This window comes from Callospermophilus lateralis, chromosome 3, assembly GCF_048772815.1.
Source record: "Callospermophilus lateralis isolate mCalLat2 chromosome 3, mCalLat2.hap1, whole genome shotgun sequence".
Classification (NCBI taxonomy): Eukaryota; Metazoa; Chordata; class Mammalia; order Rodentia; family Sciuridae; genus Callospermophilus; species Callospermophilus lateralis.
Genome location: NC_135307.1, coordinates 138404629 through 138423152, shown reverse-complemented (window position 1 = coordinate 138423152; position 18524 = coordinate 138404629). Strand labels below are relative to the sequence as shown.

The following is an 18524-nucleotide window of genomic DNA, read 5'->3' as shown; positions in this document are numbered from 1 at the left end:
TAAAGTACATGAAATATTCAATACTTTATAAAGTACGCTTTGTGTTAGACAACCCTGCCCAACTGTAGGCTCATGTAAGTGTTCTGAGTACATGTGGAGGTGCCGGTGGGTTAAGTGTACTAAATGCATTTTTGTTTTTTGAGTGTAAGAGTAAGATTTATTCAAGTGTGAAAAGAAATAGAATTCCCACAGGGTGAGCAACAACTCAAGAGAAGTTACCCTTAAATGCATTGTTGACTTAGGATATTTTCAACCCAGCATGGGTTTATCCAGTGTGACTCCACTGCAAACAAGGGACATCTGCACTCCTAACAGTAATGACAAGGGGGACCTATCCCTTCTTCTTCCCCTTCTTGAGCCACACTAGAGGAACCTTCTAGAAAAGGCATGTGCATTTCTGAGTTCCTCGATCGGGTCCTCCTGGCAACTCTCCCAAGAGGTACCACTGTAAGGGAGAAGGAAGGCTTGCCCTGACTTCCTGTCCTCTCCGGTAAACAGTCCCCTGGTGTGCATATTCTCTGCTCCTCCGGAAGGCAAGTTTACCTGAGCAGGTGCACACCTGCAGGGACTAAGGACCTACAGTTCTGAGTTTTATTCTGTAAGCAAAGTGCAAACTGAGTTTTCCAATCCAAACTCCAAACTTCTCTATACAATTTTTTTTTTTTTTTTTTTGGACTCAGGATTGAAGTCTGGGGCACTCGACCATTGAGTTCATCCCCAGCCCTATTTGGGCTATCTTTTAGTATTGTATTTAGAGATAGATAGGGTCTTACTGAATTGCTAAGAGCATCACTTTTGCTGAGGCTGGCTTTGAACTCAAGATCCTCCTGCCTCGGTCTCCCAAGCCACTAAGATTAGAGGCATATACCACCACACCCAGCCCCAACTGATTCTTAATCAGGAAAAGGTTACGTTAAGGGCAGAGAAGAAACAGTGACTACTTACCAAGCCTCAAAACCCCAGTATGGCTCATGATTATTTCTGGATGGAGGATATGGAATTTCTTAAAATATTTTTCACCTGCATATTATTCCATAATGAATATGTGTTACATTTATTAAAAACAATATGGTCAGTTTTCCTTGAAACCATGACCAGAAAAATACCTTGATGGCACAGGAAAATAATTATAATGGTCTCAGAGAACGAGTAGGTTCCTAAATAGACTGTGTACTGAGATCCAATTTTATTATTATATTTTTAAAAACCACAATAGCAACACATGCTGCTGAGAGGCCTGGGCTAATAGGTATTTTGGATGGCTTATCTCATTTAGTATTCATAAAATCACCTGAAGTAAGTATAAATCATTCCGATCTTAGAGAGGAGGAAGTTGAAAATTAAAGAGGGAAACTATAATTTGTCCAGAAGCCACACGTAACTAATAACAGCAGGCATGAACTTCTAAGGCCTCAAAGTCTATATGTTCCCCACTCTGGTCCTAGAAGTATATAAATGCAGTCAACAGAAAGACTGAAAGGACATAGGCCAAAATGTTGACATTTGATGCCAGGTTCTTGGGATGATGGGCTATTTTTAATCATTTTTCGATACTCATCTGTATTTTTCAAATTGTCAACAATACATATATTCCTTTGTAATATGAAAACAGTAACATCTTTATGTTAAGAAAGGAAGCCAGGAGCATGAACTTGAAGTTCAGCTCAGTGGGGAGCCAAGCCACGTGTCCGTAGGATACACACTTGATGCTCGTGGGCTCCCGGCCTGTGGATGAGGGGAATGCTTATGGTGTCACTCCACGTGCTCTTTACTTGTCTCAAACGGAATTTGCTCCCCAAAGATTCATTTGTTGAAATTTGGTCCCCAATGTAATGGTATTCAAAGGTAGTGGGACCTATAAGAAGTAGGGTCCTAGTGAGAAGGGACGGGATCATGAGGCCCCGTGCTCAAAGGGGATTAATGCAGCTATCACAGGACGAGGTGAGTTCTTGTGAGAACTAGTCATAAGCAAAGTTATCCCATGTACTTGGACCTTTTGCACGTGGATGTGTCCTCTCCCCTTCTTTACCCGATTATGCAACCATGGGGGCCTTCACCAAATGCTGACACCATGCTATTTGGACTTTATGGCTGCCAGAATCAGGAGCCAAGTAAGCCTCTTTACCTTAGAAATTATCCAGCCTCAGGTATTTTATTACAGAAATATGAAGATACCCTGCTACACAGGCCTAGAGCTGATGGAAAACCACCTTAAGAAACCTCCTCCTAGCCTCCAGTTCCTAGATTACCCAATAGACTGTCAGCTCTGCTTGCAGGCCAGCTTCTCTTTCTGGTCCTAAGGACTATACATTCCAAGGAGGAGTACCCCCCTCTCAGCCAGTTTGCCAAGTTTTCAAGGAGAACAGGAGGGGAAGTTTGAATGGCCTCCTTCCAATTTTTAAACTGTAAACTGCACGCCCACTTTTTGTTTGAGAGACATTTCCTCTGTGTGAACACAGTTTGTTCTATAACCAGCTTTAAAGTTATCCAGAACTGATACATTCAGGGCCAAGCTAAAGTGTTTTTTTTAAAAAAAAAAAAAAAAAAAAACAGACAAATGCAATAGGGCCTTTCCTAATTTTAGCTCTTCTTGCAGAAATCTAATGTGTAGATAATTCAAAAGAGTGGTTAAATGCATTTTTATATGCAGAGGTGTCATCATGTCCTTGAGGCCAGGAGTCTATACAAGGAATCGTAGAGTTCCCCCTCCTCCTGGTGAGCACACTGTTCCAGGACAGTTGGAGGCCTTCATTCAGCCTCTTGGCCACGCCACACACTGAAGTCATGGCTGCTGGGTCTGAGCATGCCCTGGATAGAGGTATCTTCTCCCGGCTGACTTCCAGCAGCATTTTACCACACCACTTCAAAGCTGGGAGCTGGAGAGATAGAAGCATTGCCAAGACAGGTGCCAACAGCCCCCGCACTGCTAACTGGAGGAGAGACTCCAGAATGCCAGCTCTGACATGCCACTGTGTGGCTATGGCCCCTGAGTTCCCAGCCAGAACCTTCTTCACTGTCATCTTCCCACCCCCACCCATCTATGGGGACTGCCCCCAGCCAGCGTCTTACCAGCTCTACTCCTGACATCTTGGATCTACCCCAAGCAATGTTGAGAGAATTATCTCATCCCCCCCACCCCATTCACCAGGCCCATCTCCAACAGTACCTCCCACTTGAGCCCAACATTTTGCATCTATTATCAGACACCACACTGTCCTGGGTAAAAGCTGACCCAGATGCAAGGCTCCAAGAGGGCTCAGCCCCTGCCCCGCCCAGGACCTAAAATATTCTAATGAATGAATCATTAATGAAAACCTTATAAACATAAACTCCATGAGGGCCAAGCACACGCCTTATTCAACTGTATGCTTACAGCACTTAAGGAACTTGTCAAAGTTAATGAGTTTGGCAAAGACCAAGCTAACAATTTTTTTTTTTTTTTTAAAGGAGCCTATGCCGAGAAAATCTAAGCATCATACCACTCCTACCCTTCCCCTAAAAATTCAGAGATGAGCAAAATTAGAATGCAGATATCTGGTCCTAATACAATGGAAGCGTGGTTACATTTTTTATAGAAAGAAAACAAGAATTGTCACGGGGGCTGGGGATGTGGCTCAAGCAGTAGCGCGCTCGCCTGGCATGCGTGCGGCCCGGGTTCGATCCTCAGCACCACATACAAACAAGGATGTTGTGCCTGCCGACAAACTAAAAAATAAATATTAAAAAATTCTCTGTCTCTCTCTCTCACTCTCTCTTAAAAAAAAAAAAAAAAAGAATTGTCACGGGACAGCATTTCTTCAATGCATACCTGGCCAAATCTGAGGCTGGCTGGCACAAAGCAGTGATCATCTCTTTCAATCTCACTGAATTGGATAGGGCTTCAAGGAGGACACAAAGGCCAATAGAAATTTTATCAAATGTAGCTTCTGCTAAGGAACCCTGCAAGAACTCATGTACATACACATATCCACACAGAGTAAATATACATAGTCAGAAGGCTTACCCACAGATATGTCTAGCATTTTTTATATGCATTCTCCTTAGTCTGATGATGAAGGGGGAACCCTGCATTCAGCTAGGTCCACAAAGAAGAAAGGAAATGTTCAGAGCTACTCAATTCAAACAGGGTCACCCCATGGCCCAGACACCTCCACCCCAGAGAAGCGTGGTTACATTTTTTTATAGAAAGAAAACAAGAATTGTCACTGGACAGCATTTCTTCAAAGGCCAAGCTTCCTGGCTGAAGAACTCTCTTACCAATAGCCCAAAACCCTTAAGAGGGACTGAGAGTTTGCCTTAGTTTTCTTTGTACCCTCAGACCAGTTAAGGGTCCTTCGCTTGTTTTCTTTCTTCCTGCTGGAATTATATGCTGAAGTGTGCCACCCTCACCCCATAGAAAAAGATACACCGAAGTCCTAACTCCTGGTACCTGTGAAGGTGACCTTATTTGGAAACATGGTCTCAGCACATGTAAGCAAGTTAAAATGAAGGCATTCGAGCAAGCCCTAGCCCAATGTGACTGGTGCCCTTATGAGAGAAACACAGGGGGAAACGCCATGTGACAACAGGCAGAGATCACCCTGACACAGGTGCAAGCCAAGGACACTGAGGGCCACTGGTCACCATCAGGAGCTGGGAAGAGGCAGGGAAGGATTCTGCCTCAAGTTGTGGAAGAAACATGAGCCAGAGATACATTGCTTTCAACTTCCAGCCTCCAGGGCAGTGAGAAAATAAATCTGCTGTTTTAGAGCCACCCAGTTTGTGGGAATTTATTACAGCAGCTCTAGGAAACTAATATACCTGGTTCTTTCCTTCAAAAGGGCCCAGAGAATCCCATCTATACTCATCCACCCTCCCATCCCCAGGTCCACTTCCACCTCTTCATCAAAGGATAAGTTTTAGTCAGGTTTTTCACTGCTGTGACTAAAGGATCCGACCAGAACAACTGTGGAGGAGGAAAGGTTTATTTAAGGTTCATGGTTTCAGAGGTCTCAGCCTATAGAAGGCTAGCACCTTTCCTCGGGATCCAGGTGAGACTGAATATCACCGTGGAAGACTGTGGCAGAGGGAAGCGGCTTCCGTGATGGTCAGAAACTCCACTTGCCAGATACAAATACCCCAATACCTACCTCCTCCAGCCACACCCCAACACTTCAGTAACTCACTCAGTTAATTCCTAACAGGGGATTAAATCACTGATTGGGTTAAGACTCTCACAACCCAATCATTTCTCCTCTGAACCTTCTTGTACTGTCTCACATGTGAGCTTTTGGGGGACACTTCACATCCAAACTATAACAGATAACCTATAAATTACTCTTTCTTTAATGTATAGCTACAGACGTAGATATGTATATGAATGTAGATATATGTGAGAATATATAACCTAATTTTGATCCAACATCTGAGGCACTAAAAATGTTACAGAATGACCCTATTGTCCTATAAACTCTACAAAAGGAAAGGTTTAAATAAAATATGGAGTTCACTTCTGCTCCCCCACTTCTCCCACATAAAGCACAACAGAACTCAGCTCTAGCCCAGACAGGCAAAAATGAACAGGCAGTCATTGTAAAAGGTGCACCTGGATCTTGAAGACCTGCAGAAAGCCACAAACATAGCTGCTATGCCCAGGGAATAAGGACAGGGGAGCAGAGAAAAGAACTGGGACAGAAACTGATACCGCCCATGGTAGAAGCCTGGTACAACAGGTCTACCTGGAGTGACCAGTATCCTCCCCAATCCCCACCCATCTGACAGTGCCATCCCCCCAGGGTTGGTGAAGCATGATGCTGAGGGGGTCAAGGGCCAGCAGAGGGGCCCCAGAAGAGAATAAATGAACAACCAGGAGGTGACAGAACTGGGCCACCACCTGTGACCACCACAGTTTGGTTTACTTGGCACAAAAGGAAAAGTAGCCACAAAGGTAACAAACACACCTCAAGGCAAGCACAGTCCCACTCCTCTTTGGGGATCTAAAATGTTTGACTTGTCATACAGAAGAGTCTTGCTGATAGCCTGAGGTGCCACATGCCCTTGAGTTATTTTTAATTGCTGTTTCTGTTTTTAAAAACAAATGCTTTCCCTAATTAACTCCAAAGTGTCTAAAGGCAAATAAATACAAACATGTTTTTTTTTTTTTTTAATCTGTTCACCAGATTAAAGGATAGCCTATGGTGCCTATTAGAAAATATGAAGTCTATTTTTTAAAAGACAGTGAGAGTAATAACAATGTTTTCAGCATCCATCCGAACAATACAGGTTGAATATCCTTTATCCAAAATGCTTAGGACAAGCGGTATTTTCAGATTTGGGATTTTTTTTAGATGCTCTGGAGTATACATAATATATAGAGAATGGGATTCAAAGTCTAAACACAAAATTCATTTCTTTCATTTACACCTTATGCACACAATCTGAAGGTCATTTCATACAGTACTTTTTGTGTGCCAGCATCCTGTAACCTGTCATACACATGAGTAGTTGCGGAACTTTCCACTCTTGGTGTCATGTTGACACATACAAGATTTCAGATTTTGGAAGTTTTCAGACTTGAACTTTTGAATCAGGGATGCGCAATCTGTATTTATTTATATATGTTTATAATCATTATTTCTGAAATTAAAACACCACTCTCTCCACTTCCTGACTGCTTACCTGCTCACACCTGCCAGCTAATGTAGGCTGGCTCTGGAGGATGATGCAGCACATTTGGGTAAGTGTTAATTCTGTGCCCTGATTTTGCCTAAAATGAAAGCAACAAATGCAGATATTTTACAATGTTAAACTTTCATCCTTCAGTGTCCCTGAAGGATTGGTTCTAGCATCCCTATCTGATACCAAAATCTGCAGATGTTATAATCCCTAATATAAAAAGACATAGAAGTATGCAGGCAGCCTGAGTTTGATCTCTAGTACCACCAAAAAAAGTACAGTATTTGCATATAACCTTAATACATTTTCTCATATATTTAAAATCATCTCTAGATTACTTGCTTACTGCAATGTAAATAGTTATACATTATTGTCTAGGAAATAATAACAAGAAAATAAAAAAGTCTGTACATGTTCAATACAGTTGCAATTCTTTTTTCAAATATTTTGTTTACAGATTGGTTGAATCCAGGAATGAAAAACCTCCATAGAGGGTGAAGATGTGGAGAAAAAGGTACACTCATATATTGTTTGTGGGACTGCAAACCGGTACAACCACTATGGAAAGCAGTATGGAAATTCCTCAAAAAACTAGGAATGGAACCACCATATGATCTAGCTATCCCACTCCTTGGTATATTTCCAAAGGCTTAAAATCAGCATACTACAGTGATGCAGCCACAACAATGTTTATAGCAGCACAATTCACAATAGCTAAGTGCCCTTCAATAGATGAATGGATGAAGAAAATGTGGTATATATACACAATGGAATATTCCCCGGCCATAAAGAAGAATGACTTTATGACATTTGCTGGTAAATGGATGGATCTGGAGACTAACATGCTAATAAACTAATCCCCCCAAAAATGAAAGGTCCAAAGGTCAAATGTTTCCCTAAGGATAAGGGGAGAGGAGATTAAAAGGCCAGTGGAGTAGTCCAGAGGGAATGAAGGAAAGGAGGGGGACTGGAAAAGGAAAGAGTGGAAGTAATCTGACATAACTTTCCTATATACATACATGATTATACCACAGTGAATCTCACCATCATGTACATCCATAAAAATTAATTTTTAAAAAACTATTTTTAAAAAAAAGGCCCAAGACATATCTCCCAATACTAGAATAAGGACAAGCTTGGGACACAGAGACAACAAGTCTATGGGAAAATCGGTTCCACCGGTGCATCTCTGGAATGAAAGGGACTGCACTTGGATTTAGCTCAAGGGCTGTTGGCTCTGAGTACCACTCCCAGCCGGAATGCATCGAGGCAAAGCTGCCCACCTGCTCCCATCAACTGCAAGATGCAAAGCTGCAAAGTTGCTTGCTGATGTTTTGATCTATTTATATGCATCTCCAGGGCTTGGCAAAGGTAAAGAGAAGGTGATAATTTATGGGGGGGGGGGTGTTTGTTTCCAAAAGATATCCTCTCTTTGGCTGGCTGAGAAATTGTGTTGCTGGCATGTTAAAACTCCCAACCCACATAAGTATTTACCAGCACTGGGGAGGCAACAGAACAAGCCATATAACAGATCAGGAGTCTTCCCCTAAATTTTGTGCAAAAGGACAGGAGAGGCTTGTCTGACACTCTTTTATATCTATCTTTACACAGCTAGCTCTCTTTAAGGGCCTCACCCCCATTTCTCACCCTGTTCAAAACAACAGGTTCCTTGCCTACATTTAAGGAGGAGGGTGGAAATCAAACTCACTTGAGTAGTGTGCATGGAACTTCCACTTGCAAAGAGGACGGGGCAATGTGCCACACTGAGCACATGCAGGTGAGACCTGAGAGCCAATGTGTCCCACAGACATAGCAGATTAAGTGTCAGCACAGCAGTGGTTGGGAAATGAAAGGGTCAAAAGCAGAGAATCTATCATAATCGACGGTGGTTGTACTTGCAGATATACCGCTGAATTTAATGACCAATATCTGAAGATGACTTTAAGAGTGGCCTGGACTCTGTAACTTGGGAGCCAGAGTAACCCCAAGCCCACGAGGAGCCAGTGCAGCCCCAAGAGGCAGAAAGCTGGTGCTGAAGCTATGGCCAACCCTGTTCCAAGGGAACAGCTATCGGTGACTCTGTGGACCTAACTCAAAACAATGCTCTGACCCAAAAAGCCAACCAGGAGATTAACTAATCAGCATCACTCTTTATTTTACAGGTTGGATCACAATAATTGAATCTTACATAAGAAAAACATATGGGTCCATGCTGCTTAGAAATTTTCAACTTCATTAAGAGAATTCTTAGTAGAGTAAATATAAGATTTCAGGTACAGTATTTTAAAGCTTATATAATCAATCGAGGGCAGCTTTCCAATCCCAACTTGCTTGTATTCAAGGTGGTAATTTCTCATTCTCCTCAGCAGAAGATGGGAGAGCTCGAAAATCCAACAATTAGAGAAGCCTATTTTACATAAGCCTTTTCCAAAAGGGGAAAAGACAATAGCATTCCCTGTGAGTACTGTACAATAGTCTTTAATTGAGAAACACCATCATGACTGTGTTCTCCGTACACCAACCTCACAGGTGCAGAAGGCAGTATAACAATAATCATTTCCTCGTTCCTGGAGTTCCTGTAGCTGTTTGGGCAGTGATATTGGGAGTAGCTTGCCAGCTCTTTTATTCTTTCCCCAGGGCTATATGCTGAAACCACAGCTCACTTTAGACCTATCAAGGCAGAGTATCAAACTGGGCCTGATGGCGCATGCCTGTGATCCCAACGGCTCAGGAGGCTGAAGCAGGAGGATCGTGAGTTCAGAGCCAGCCTCAGCAAAAGCGAGGTACTTAGCAATTCACTGAGACTCTGTCTCTAAATAAAATACAAAATAGGGCTGGGGATGTGGTTCTGTGGTTGAGTACCCCTAAGTTCAATGTCTGGTACCCACCACTAAAAAAATAAGAATGTCAAAGTCTACCTGGATGGCTGGGTTATCATCTGGAGAGTCAAAGTTTGCTTGGATGGATGGATGGACTGACACACAGATGAAGGCATGTCCCAGGGTTTTGATGGATCTGGTGTAATGGCACAAGGATGAGCTCCTGGGACTTCGTCCTTCTGCCACACCCTAGGGACATGACAACGTCACCACTGCCCACTTGAAGGGTTTTGTGGTCGTAGCTTATTCCCAGGGTTTTCAAAGGGTTCATGGCAAAGATTTTAGCAAATACCAATGATAAGCAAATAAGACTCATAATTACAATCAATGGTATCTCTGAGTCCTTTACCAGGTAACATAAAATGCCACCTGGGAGATCACAGGCCGGGAGAGGACTGAAGAGGAATGGCAGGCACTTATGGAAGAAGCCATGGAGGCAAAGGGGAAGGTGGGCTCACACCTGTCCCTCCCTTTAAGAAAGGGGGCCAGCAGCAGCTCCCCCTGCCATTTGCTTTTAAATACATTCAATATGCCTTCACTGGGGGGGAATGATGTGACGTTTGTTGAAGTCCAGGAAAATTCTATTCACCAACTTCCATATCCTAGATGGTGAGACAGCTCTTCTGAGTGTGAAGAAGGATGTCCCATCACTTGAGAAAACAGCTGGGCTGGTTACGCTGCTTCTGTAAAGATGTGAGCCTCTAGGTCCTCAGTCAGCAAGGCTTCCCTTTTCAGAGGGGCTCAACTCAAAGCCACAAAGAAGAACTGAAATAAAGAAGTCAGGAGTGGCCAGCTGCCGAGATCCTGCCCAGACCCCAGGGAATGTTTCTGCTCTCTGTGCTGTCACTGGAAAGCCCAGTAGAAGGCTCCTGGGCTGGCTCCCTCCACAGCTACAGCTGTGCAAGACCCGGTGCTTTAGACTGGGTTCCTTCCCCAGTGATATCACCATGGAGTCAGCAGGTTGGGGAGCGCTGGGGTCCTCCGGAGTACATGCTTTCTCAAGAAACCTGTGGCATCTGAATGGGAATCTAAAACTCACCTAATATCTACTGCAACCTGATTCACCAGGAGTCCAGTTCATCCTCTTTCTTCCCAAGGATGGGTTCTACCAGACTGGGGGCAAGAAGGCTGCTCCTAAAACCACAGACAGGGTCTGGGGCTGTAGCTCAGTGGCAGAGCACTTGCCTGGCACATGTGAGGCACTGGGTTTGATCTTCAGCACCACATAGAAATACATAAATAAATGAAAGGTATTGTGTCCATCTACAATTATATATATATTATATATATATATATATATATATATATATAATATATATATAACAAATAAAAATAAAACTACAGATGGAGGGACAGTGGTGGTGTGCAGAAGCTGTGACCTTAACAATCGCCATGAGCCATAAGCCCAAGGGATAACGCCACAGGATAGAAACAGACTGTATCAACAGTTCCTCTGCTCTGCTTTTGAGAAACCAAAAAAATGACCAAGACGGGGAAGATGCTCACAAATGTGCTTGCAAGGGGACTCCAGATGAAGGCAGTGGACGAGTGCCAGACACAAGTCCTCCAGGGCAACCAGGGCTGAGCTGAGGTCGTGTGTCTGAAACAAGGCTGCCTGGGGGGGCAGCATATGTCCACAGCATATGTCCCTTGGTCCTCCCCCTCCCAACACCTCAGGCTCCCCCCAAGTAGCCATTCAGCCTAATCTCCACATAAGTAGCAGAGCAAGCTCCCCAGATCGCCAACTTGTTAAACAGAAACCCAGGCCACATACAAACATCCCAAATCCTCAGGTGCCAGAGAGGGACTCTTGTTGATACTGTCATTGCTGTTAAAGCAACTGTTGAATACTGCACCCCCCGGGAACTACTCTATCATGTAACCATTTACTTAAACCTTTTGACCACTTACAATGTAAGCTCTAGCTCTATCCCCATTTTTTCAGAGGAGGATACTGAGGCTCAGGTAAGTCAAGTCACCAGGAGCAGATAAGTTGGAGAGCCAAGGAGATCTCGTGAATCTATGTCTGATACTCTTTTTCACCCTCAGCTGCTTACCACCTGCCTTCAGCCTCAGCCTAGAGTGATAATATCGAGGACTTCCCAAAGCAAGTCTGCTGTCAGCACACCTGCTCCTCCCAGCCATGTGTGCCTGTCCCTGATCTATTCACCTTCAAGTACCACCAACTGTAAAGGATCAACATTAATAACCATTGCTGTAGGGGGCTCCTCACCCACTGCACTTGTCTTACCATCTTTAAGATGAAATAGGTTGCTGCATTCCTAATAAGGGAATAAAGAGAATTAGCAACTGGTGCTTAGCTTATTTCTGGATTTTAAAAACTTTTTAATCTCCCAAGACAAGAATAGGAAGCTACTTGATTGGGCAATCACTAAACCAAAAGCAATGCTTGGTTGAAATCATTTTATTTCTCATCAATTGGGTCCTGTCATTTTTATGTTTGTGGTGAATAGGAATGGCCATATTATTAAGAATAATAGCTAGAATTTATAGGATATTCAGTATGTGCCAGAAGGTGTTCCAAGCATGTGTACTTACTCAGTGAATCATCACAGTATCACTGTTATAATCTTAGTTCTAAAATGAAAAAAGTGAGGCACAGAGAAGTTAAGTGACCAGCCTAAGGTCACAGAGCTGGCAAGGACATAGGAATGAATCCCAGATCTGTTGACACTCATTCAACAATTCACTGTTGTCATAGACATTTGCCATTTTTCACCTTGGGGTTTTAAAATTTTTACTTGGAGTTTTAATCATTGAAGAATAATTTTCACACTAAGACACGAATACATAGATTACACATCAAATGCACTTATCTTATGAATCAAAGTAGATGGTTCTACTTTTCTTCCTGCTTAGTATCTATTTTGTGGGTACAAAAATAGAAATATAAAACAAAAATAAATGAAAAGAGCAAGGGACTATCTTTCTGGCCTACAGATGACCAAAGGCATTTCCCAGAAGCAATAAAATACATCCAACTGGTCTCAAGGGAGACCGGATTCTAAATCCATGTGTAAATTGTACGATCAACATTACCACTGAAATGTCCCTTCACACCTTCAAAAAGCGTTGCATACCATAATCAGTGTATGCAACCCTGGGCCTGAATAAGGTGTAAATATATACAATGCACATATCAATGTGCAGAACATGAATAGATATGCAAGGGAGAAGTGAAGAAAGTACAACGGCTTTACTTCTTAGGAACATGCTTATTCAATGACTCAGGTGGTAACATTTATGCAAGTTAAATGTGTTCATGGAGCTGGAAGTATGGCTACTATCATACAGCAAGTATGGAGTTTGATTCTCCTCCACTTGCACATGAAATGCACCTACCTCCACATGGCTCTTGTGACACTGCTTTGACTCCTTCCCAGTCCCTGACAAAGCAGCACCTCCAAGTTTGCTATTAGATATGTAAAATTACTCAAAAAACATTCCTGCTGGAGCTGCCCTTGCCTGATGGTTCCCCGGGTTCTCTGTGCAAGAGGAAACCCACATGGTGTGACCCTGAGTAAGGCCATTCCTGCAGCAGGTACGAGGAGCAGTAGATACTGATCAACTGATTAGTAAGGGCGTAGCACTGTGCACAGGCCCTTTGCTTGTCCTTTCTATTAGGTATCTAATGCTGAAATGGAAGAGTTAACAACATTCAGGAAAGAGATCTCCCCCTTTACAACTAATTCAGTTTCAACTGTTAAACACACAAATGAAAACCCCCAAGAAACAAGGGAATGTACACAAAGTTAGTTGAAGGGAATTTTCAGAAATATATATTTTCCCTTAATGATTATTAGCTAAACAGTCTAAACCAAGCTGTAAGAAAAAAAAAATCAGAATAATTTTACTTCTTACTACTCAGGGCTATATAGTAATTATGCAAATGGCAGCGAATTTGTCACTTCAAGTAACCATAAGTGTATAAAATAATTTCATTAAGTAAAATACAGTTACCTTAGTCATCATACTAATTTGACAAGGACTTTAAAAATGTCTCTCAGCTGTCTGCCTCTGGGCTCCGATATGCAAAAACCCATCTTCAAAATGATGCTTCTTTAGAATGAAAAAAAAAAAGAATAACAAATCCAGCAGTTTCACCTCACCCCTTAATTGCAAGCCCACTGAATGTTCTCAGGCCTAAAAATAAGTGACTATAAAGTGGTGAGATGGAGATCCGTTTACCATACTCAGTCATCTATGTCATTACTTTGTCACCACAACCTCAGGCATACTTTTGCATGACTCTAAATAGGGAAATACCCACCCCCAGTTTATAGGAGCTGCCTGGGTGCCCCACCCAAAAGACTAGACTGGCCTTTTTTTCAGTTTTCATCCTGAAGAAATTCAAAAGCATCTGTATGCCAGCCTCAGTCGTAACTGCCCAGAGGTGTCAGCAGTTTTAATTTCCTGTACACATCCTTATCTCCTCTAGTCCTCAGTAATTTGATAACATACACACCCTCTCCATGCAAGGCTACCCTCCGTGAATGACCTGAAACATCTCAGTGGGTCCCTACAAAGCACAGATAAACTGCACACAAAATTACTTTCTCTCCATGAAGTTCCCATATGCCTGCACCTCCTCCAAACAGTCCAAGACTCATACAGATGTTACATCCTGCAAATAGGTCAGACTGGAGCACACAAAGCAAAAACACAAGTACAAGAAAACCACACTGCAGCTGAGCACAGTAGTGCCTGTAATCTCACCAGCTGGGGAAGCTGAGGCAGGAGGATCACAAGTTCAAAGCCAGCCTCAGCAAAAGCAAGGCACTGAACAATTCACTGAGACTCTGTCTCTAAAAAAATACAAAATAGGGCTGGGGATGTGTTTCAGTAGCCAAGAGCCCTTGAGTTCAATCCCTGGTACTCAAAAAAAAAAAAAAAAAAAAAAAAAAAAAAATCACATTGCATTCTCTGTTCTGTGCACAATGACATATCAAATTGAATGGGCTTCTATTCCTTACTTTGAAAAAATTATTTCATGGCCAGCCAGGCAGTTTAACTATGTTAGAACATCCTTCTAACTGTTGGCTTATGTGAAGCATGATTTCTAATTAAGATATCTGCAATTGCAACAGATTTCCAAATACACAGCTGATCCAGGTTACACTGGGTTTACATTGTCTATAGCACCTTATCCATATCATCCCTGAGATCAAGATCAATGTCCTTCTGCACTGCCCTGGAAGGCCCTGACCTCTGGCAAAAAGTTGCAGGTCTGCAATCTAGCCTAACAATTGCTGCCTTTCTCATGTACAGTTCTGCCTAAGTTTCCCTCTAGGTGGGTTTTCAAGGGAAACAAACACACACAAGTCCTTCTTTTCTAAGTTGTTTCTCAATCTCAGGCAACTACCTACTTCAGTTTTGCAGATGGGAAGTCTCTATCAGTGGCATTGAGGACACAATGAGAACACTGGGAAATTATCCATTCAGAAGAAAAAGGGAAAAGGGGAGAAATGAAATGAAACTTCCCAATGTTATTTTTTAAAAAAAAAAGACACCTGGAAGAAAAAAATAAGATAGCTGCATGGACTTTTAGAATCAAATAGAAAATAATGTCACTGGACTCACATTTGCAATCACCCTCCTCTTTGAAATAAAGCACAATTGGCCATGTCCTCTGGCAAGCCCTTCACCAGATATGTGAAAATCAGAAGGGAAAGCTGATTCCCAGTGTAAAGACCACATATACATACATCATGCCTATGGACCCTGCCTGTGTGGTCACCTATAGACAATGCATCTTAGGTTTCCCAGGAAACCATGATCCATTACAAAGAAAAAAATCTGCTTTTCTTGCAAACATCCTGCACTAGCTTATTCTCCAATTATCCAGAGAGAGGTCTCCTATGGCTGAAGGAACAACATACTTTTTTTGGTTTGCCTCCCAAATTACAGATGCAGAGAGAACTCTGAAGTAGCCCAGAAGAACAAGGCCCATAGCAAGCTGATGCAATCAACCCTGGCAAGCCCCTATTTATTTTCATGAGGTTCAGATGGCCACAGAAAGTCAAGGGCAGTCAGGCAAAGCCCAGTCCTGAGAACCTTATGCCCCAGTCCTAGTGATCAAAATAAATTCAATTTCCTAGGCCTGTCCTCTTCTAGGCCTCCGTCTGCTTTCTGCAGAGCACCTGTTGACTCCTGTTACATTACCCCGTCCAATCAGGCTTTCCATCAGGCAAGAAGTGCCAGGATGCCGCCACCAGGTGGACTGAATTCCTCCTCTGCCTGTCAACCCCCTGATCTGTGATTCAAGTCAACCTCCCATCTCTTGGGGCCAGCCTGGCTTCAAGAAGTCCTCCACTTCAGGAGCACCCTGCTTTCTCAACTTTCTAATGGAGCTAGGCCATTCATCTGGCTGAAGTCCCACATCACTTCCTTCTACAACCCTTAGAGCATTGCAATAATAATAATAATAATAATATGCCCATGCTTTCATCACTCCAGGGATGAAAAGTTCTGTTGGTGTTGTTTTGCCACATACAAATAAGGCACTCTATTGAGCAATGTTGGTTTAAGGCAAACTGTTAAAACTGGAGGCAGCTGTTGCTATACTAATTTTACCTCCTTTTACACACAGATCTGGTTAGGTACAATGGACTCTGCATATATGCTACAATACTGATCCACATATATTTTACTGATGTGCATTTGCATCTTAATAATACATGTGCCTCGGGCTGGTTGCATAGCTCATAGATGAAAGTACTAACCAAGCATGTGTGAGGTCCTAGGTTCAATCCCCAGCACCCCTCACCCCCCCTCCACAAACGAGCCCCCTACAGAAGCTCAGATAAACTGATCCCCCAAAACACTGTTACTCCCTAAAACACTGTTATCCCCTATCTCCAAAATCCACAGATACTGTCTGCAACTATGTGTTGTAACTACTGACAAAAATGATTGCATTTTATAAAACAGAAAATGAAATGCACTGTTGGCTCCAGGATTCACTCAAAGCATACCAGTTACAGATGCATACGACACAGAGAGGGCTTTAAACATCTTTCATCTCAGAAGGGTCAACAGATATGCATTAGATTTTCAAAAAGCCCTGAAATTGTTGCCCCAGGAATAGAGCTGAGTTTGTAGCCTCCCCCACCTCATAACCACATAAATGACTTTACCCAACACCAGAGACCAAGTTCTACTTTAGTGTCTCCTTTATAGCAGGGGGGCTTAGGAGATTGTTTATGAATGCTATAAGGCACCCAGTGTCTGGCCCTCATTAACTTTAACCCAAGGCCAAGAATGAGGGATTAATGATAACATCAGGACCCAGCATGGTTCTATCTCTGGATGTGGTTATTCAACAGCCAAAATCTTGTCGGATTCTATCTCCATCAAACTTGCTAACACTCAAAGTCTATGACATTTGATTCCATTTCAGGTCAATACCCAAGTAATGATTTAACACTATATACTCTGAAAAATCTTCTACTGTTTGGATAGGACAAGTCTAAGAGTGCACTCTCTGGAACTCCAGTTGGGACCACCTGAGCGGGGCAGGAGACAACAACAAAGTACCTACTTGACAGTGCTGAGTCATTACAAGCTGTTTCCTCTGAGATGTTAGGGACCCACGGGCCCTTTGAGCATTAGTATCCCCTTTAGAGAGGCAAATAAATTGGATATATAATGTGTACAATAACGTAACCCCTTGTTGGGAAGAAACCACGGTGGGTAATTTAGCTTTAAGAGTGGGTAGCAGGAACTATACAAACTCACAGCTGCTCTCCAGGTACTGTAACTTTATCCCAGACGCTGAAAGATGGCTATTGGAATACGGTGGGAATATTCCCCCTATAGCTTCGGCTCAGATCAGGGCTACACTTGGGCGCCTTTTACTCTAAGCTGTTAAATCCCCCCCATAATTGGCGGATGCAGAAACAGCCCGGAGAAAATGATGCATAATGGTTTTGTTCTTCCAGGCGATGTAAGGAAGAGTAGAGGACGCAGGATGCCAACTGGCTTTTCTTGCCATGTGCAGGTCACCTGAAAACCGCGATGCCTTCTTCTCTAGAGAGGCTCCTGAACTCACCATCTGGCTCCGCTTTCAAGGGGGTCGGGAAATGGTTTCACGCCCACCTGCCCGCCGCCTCTCCACCCCGGACACCCCCTGCCCCCTCTGGGCGCTCTAGCTGCTGCCGGCATCCACGGTCCCGCCCGCTCCAGGCTCGCTCGGCAGCCCCGGCCGGCAGCTCCCCCGGCGGCCGCCTCTGCACCACTCACCAACCTCCGTGCCGGGCCGAGGTCACGCCCGCCTGCCCCCGACGCCCGGGCGGCCACCTCCTCCAACCAAGGGATAGCCCGAGACCCGGGCTGGAGAAGGGGGTCCGCGGAGGAGTTGGCAAGGGGACTCACCAGGTAGGCGCCCACGGTGCCCTGCGCCAGCATCAGGGCGCACTCGGACACCAGGAAGATCTTGATGTTGGAGAAGCAGGACACCTTCTTTTTCTTCTTCTTATTCCTCTGCGCCTCGTCCCCCTGCAGCTCGCCGCTCCGGCCGCCGCCCGACGAGCCTCCGGGCTTCTTCCCCTGCATCCTTCCCCCGCCGCCGCCGCCGCTTTCCCGCTCACCCCGGGTGTCGCGGCCGCTGCCGGGCGGGGGTGCGTACTGCGAGGCTGCGTGCTGTCCCCGCCCCGGGCCCGCGGCGGCCGCCCCCGTCCTGCCGGAGCTGGAGAGGTGGAAGGCACGGCTCCTCGCCTCCGCCGCCGCCGCGCTCGTCCCCTTCCTCCTCCTCCTCCTCCGCCCTCCCCTCGCCTCCTCCTCCAGCTCGGGCTGTGCCAATCACAAGGGCTCCTCGCGCCGCCCGCCGCCGCCGCCGCCTCGTCTCCCGCGGACGCCCGCCGCTGCCATCGCCCGCTTCCCCTCGCCCGCCGGACGCGCCTGCCCTCAGTCCCTCTGCCCCAGCTCTGCGGCCTGGGGCTGGGACGCCACTGCGTGCCCCGGCTCAGCCGC

General features: G+C 44.4%; 1 protein-coding gene across 2 annotated transcripts in view; it reads right to left on the bottom strand.

Annotated features, from left to right (window-relative positions):
* Positions 1-18263, bottom strand: part of Slco3a1 (solute carrier organic anion transporter family member 3A1) — a 297128-nt gene extending 278865 nt beyond the window's left edge. For both annotated transcript variants that reach the window (XM_076851396.2, XM_076851395.2), the window contains exon 1: positions 17928-18263. In XM_076851396.2, coding sequence (XP_076707511.1) covers positions 17928-18107 — 180 coding nt within the window. In that variant the 5' untranslated portion in view covers positions 18108-18263. The remainder of the gene's footprint in view (positions 1-17927) is intronic.
* Between the last annotated feature and the right edge of the window lie 261 nt (positions 18264-18524).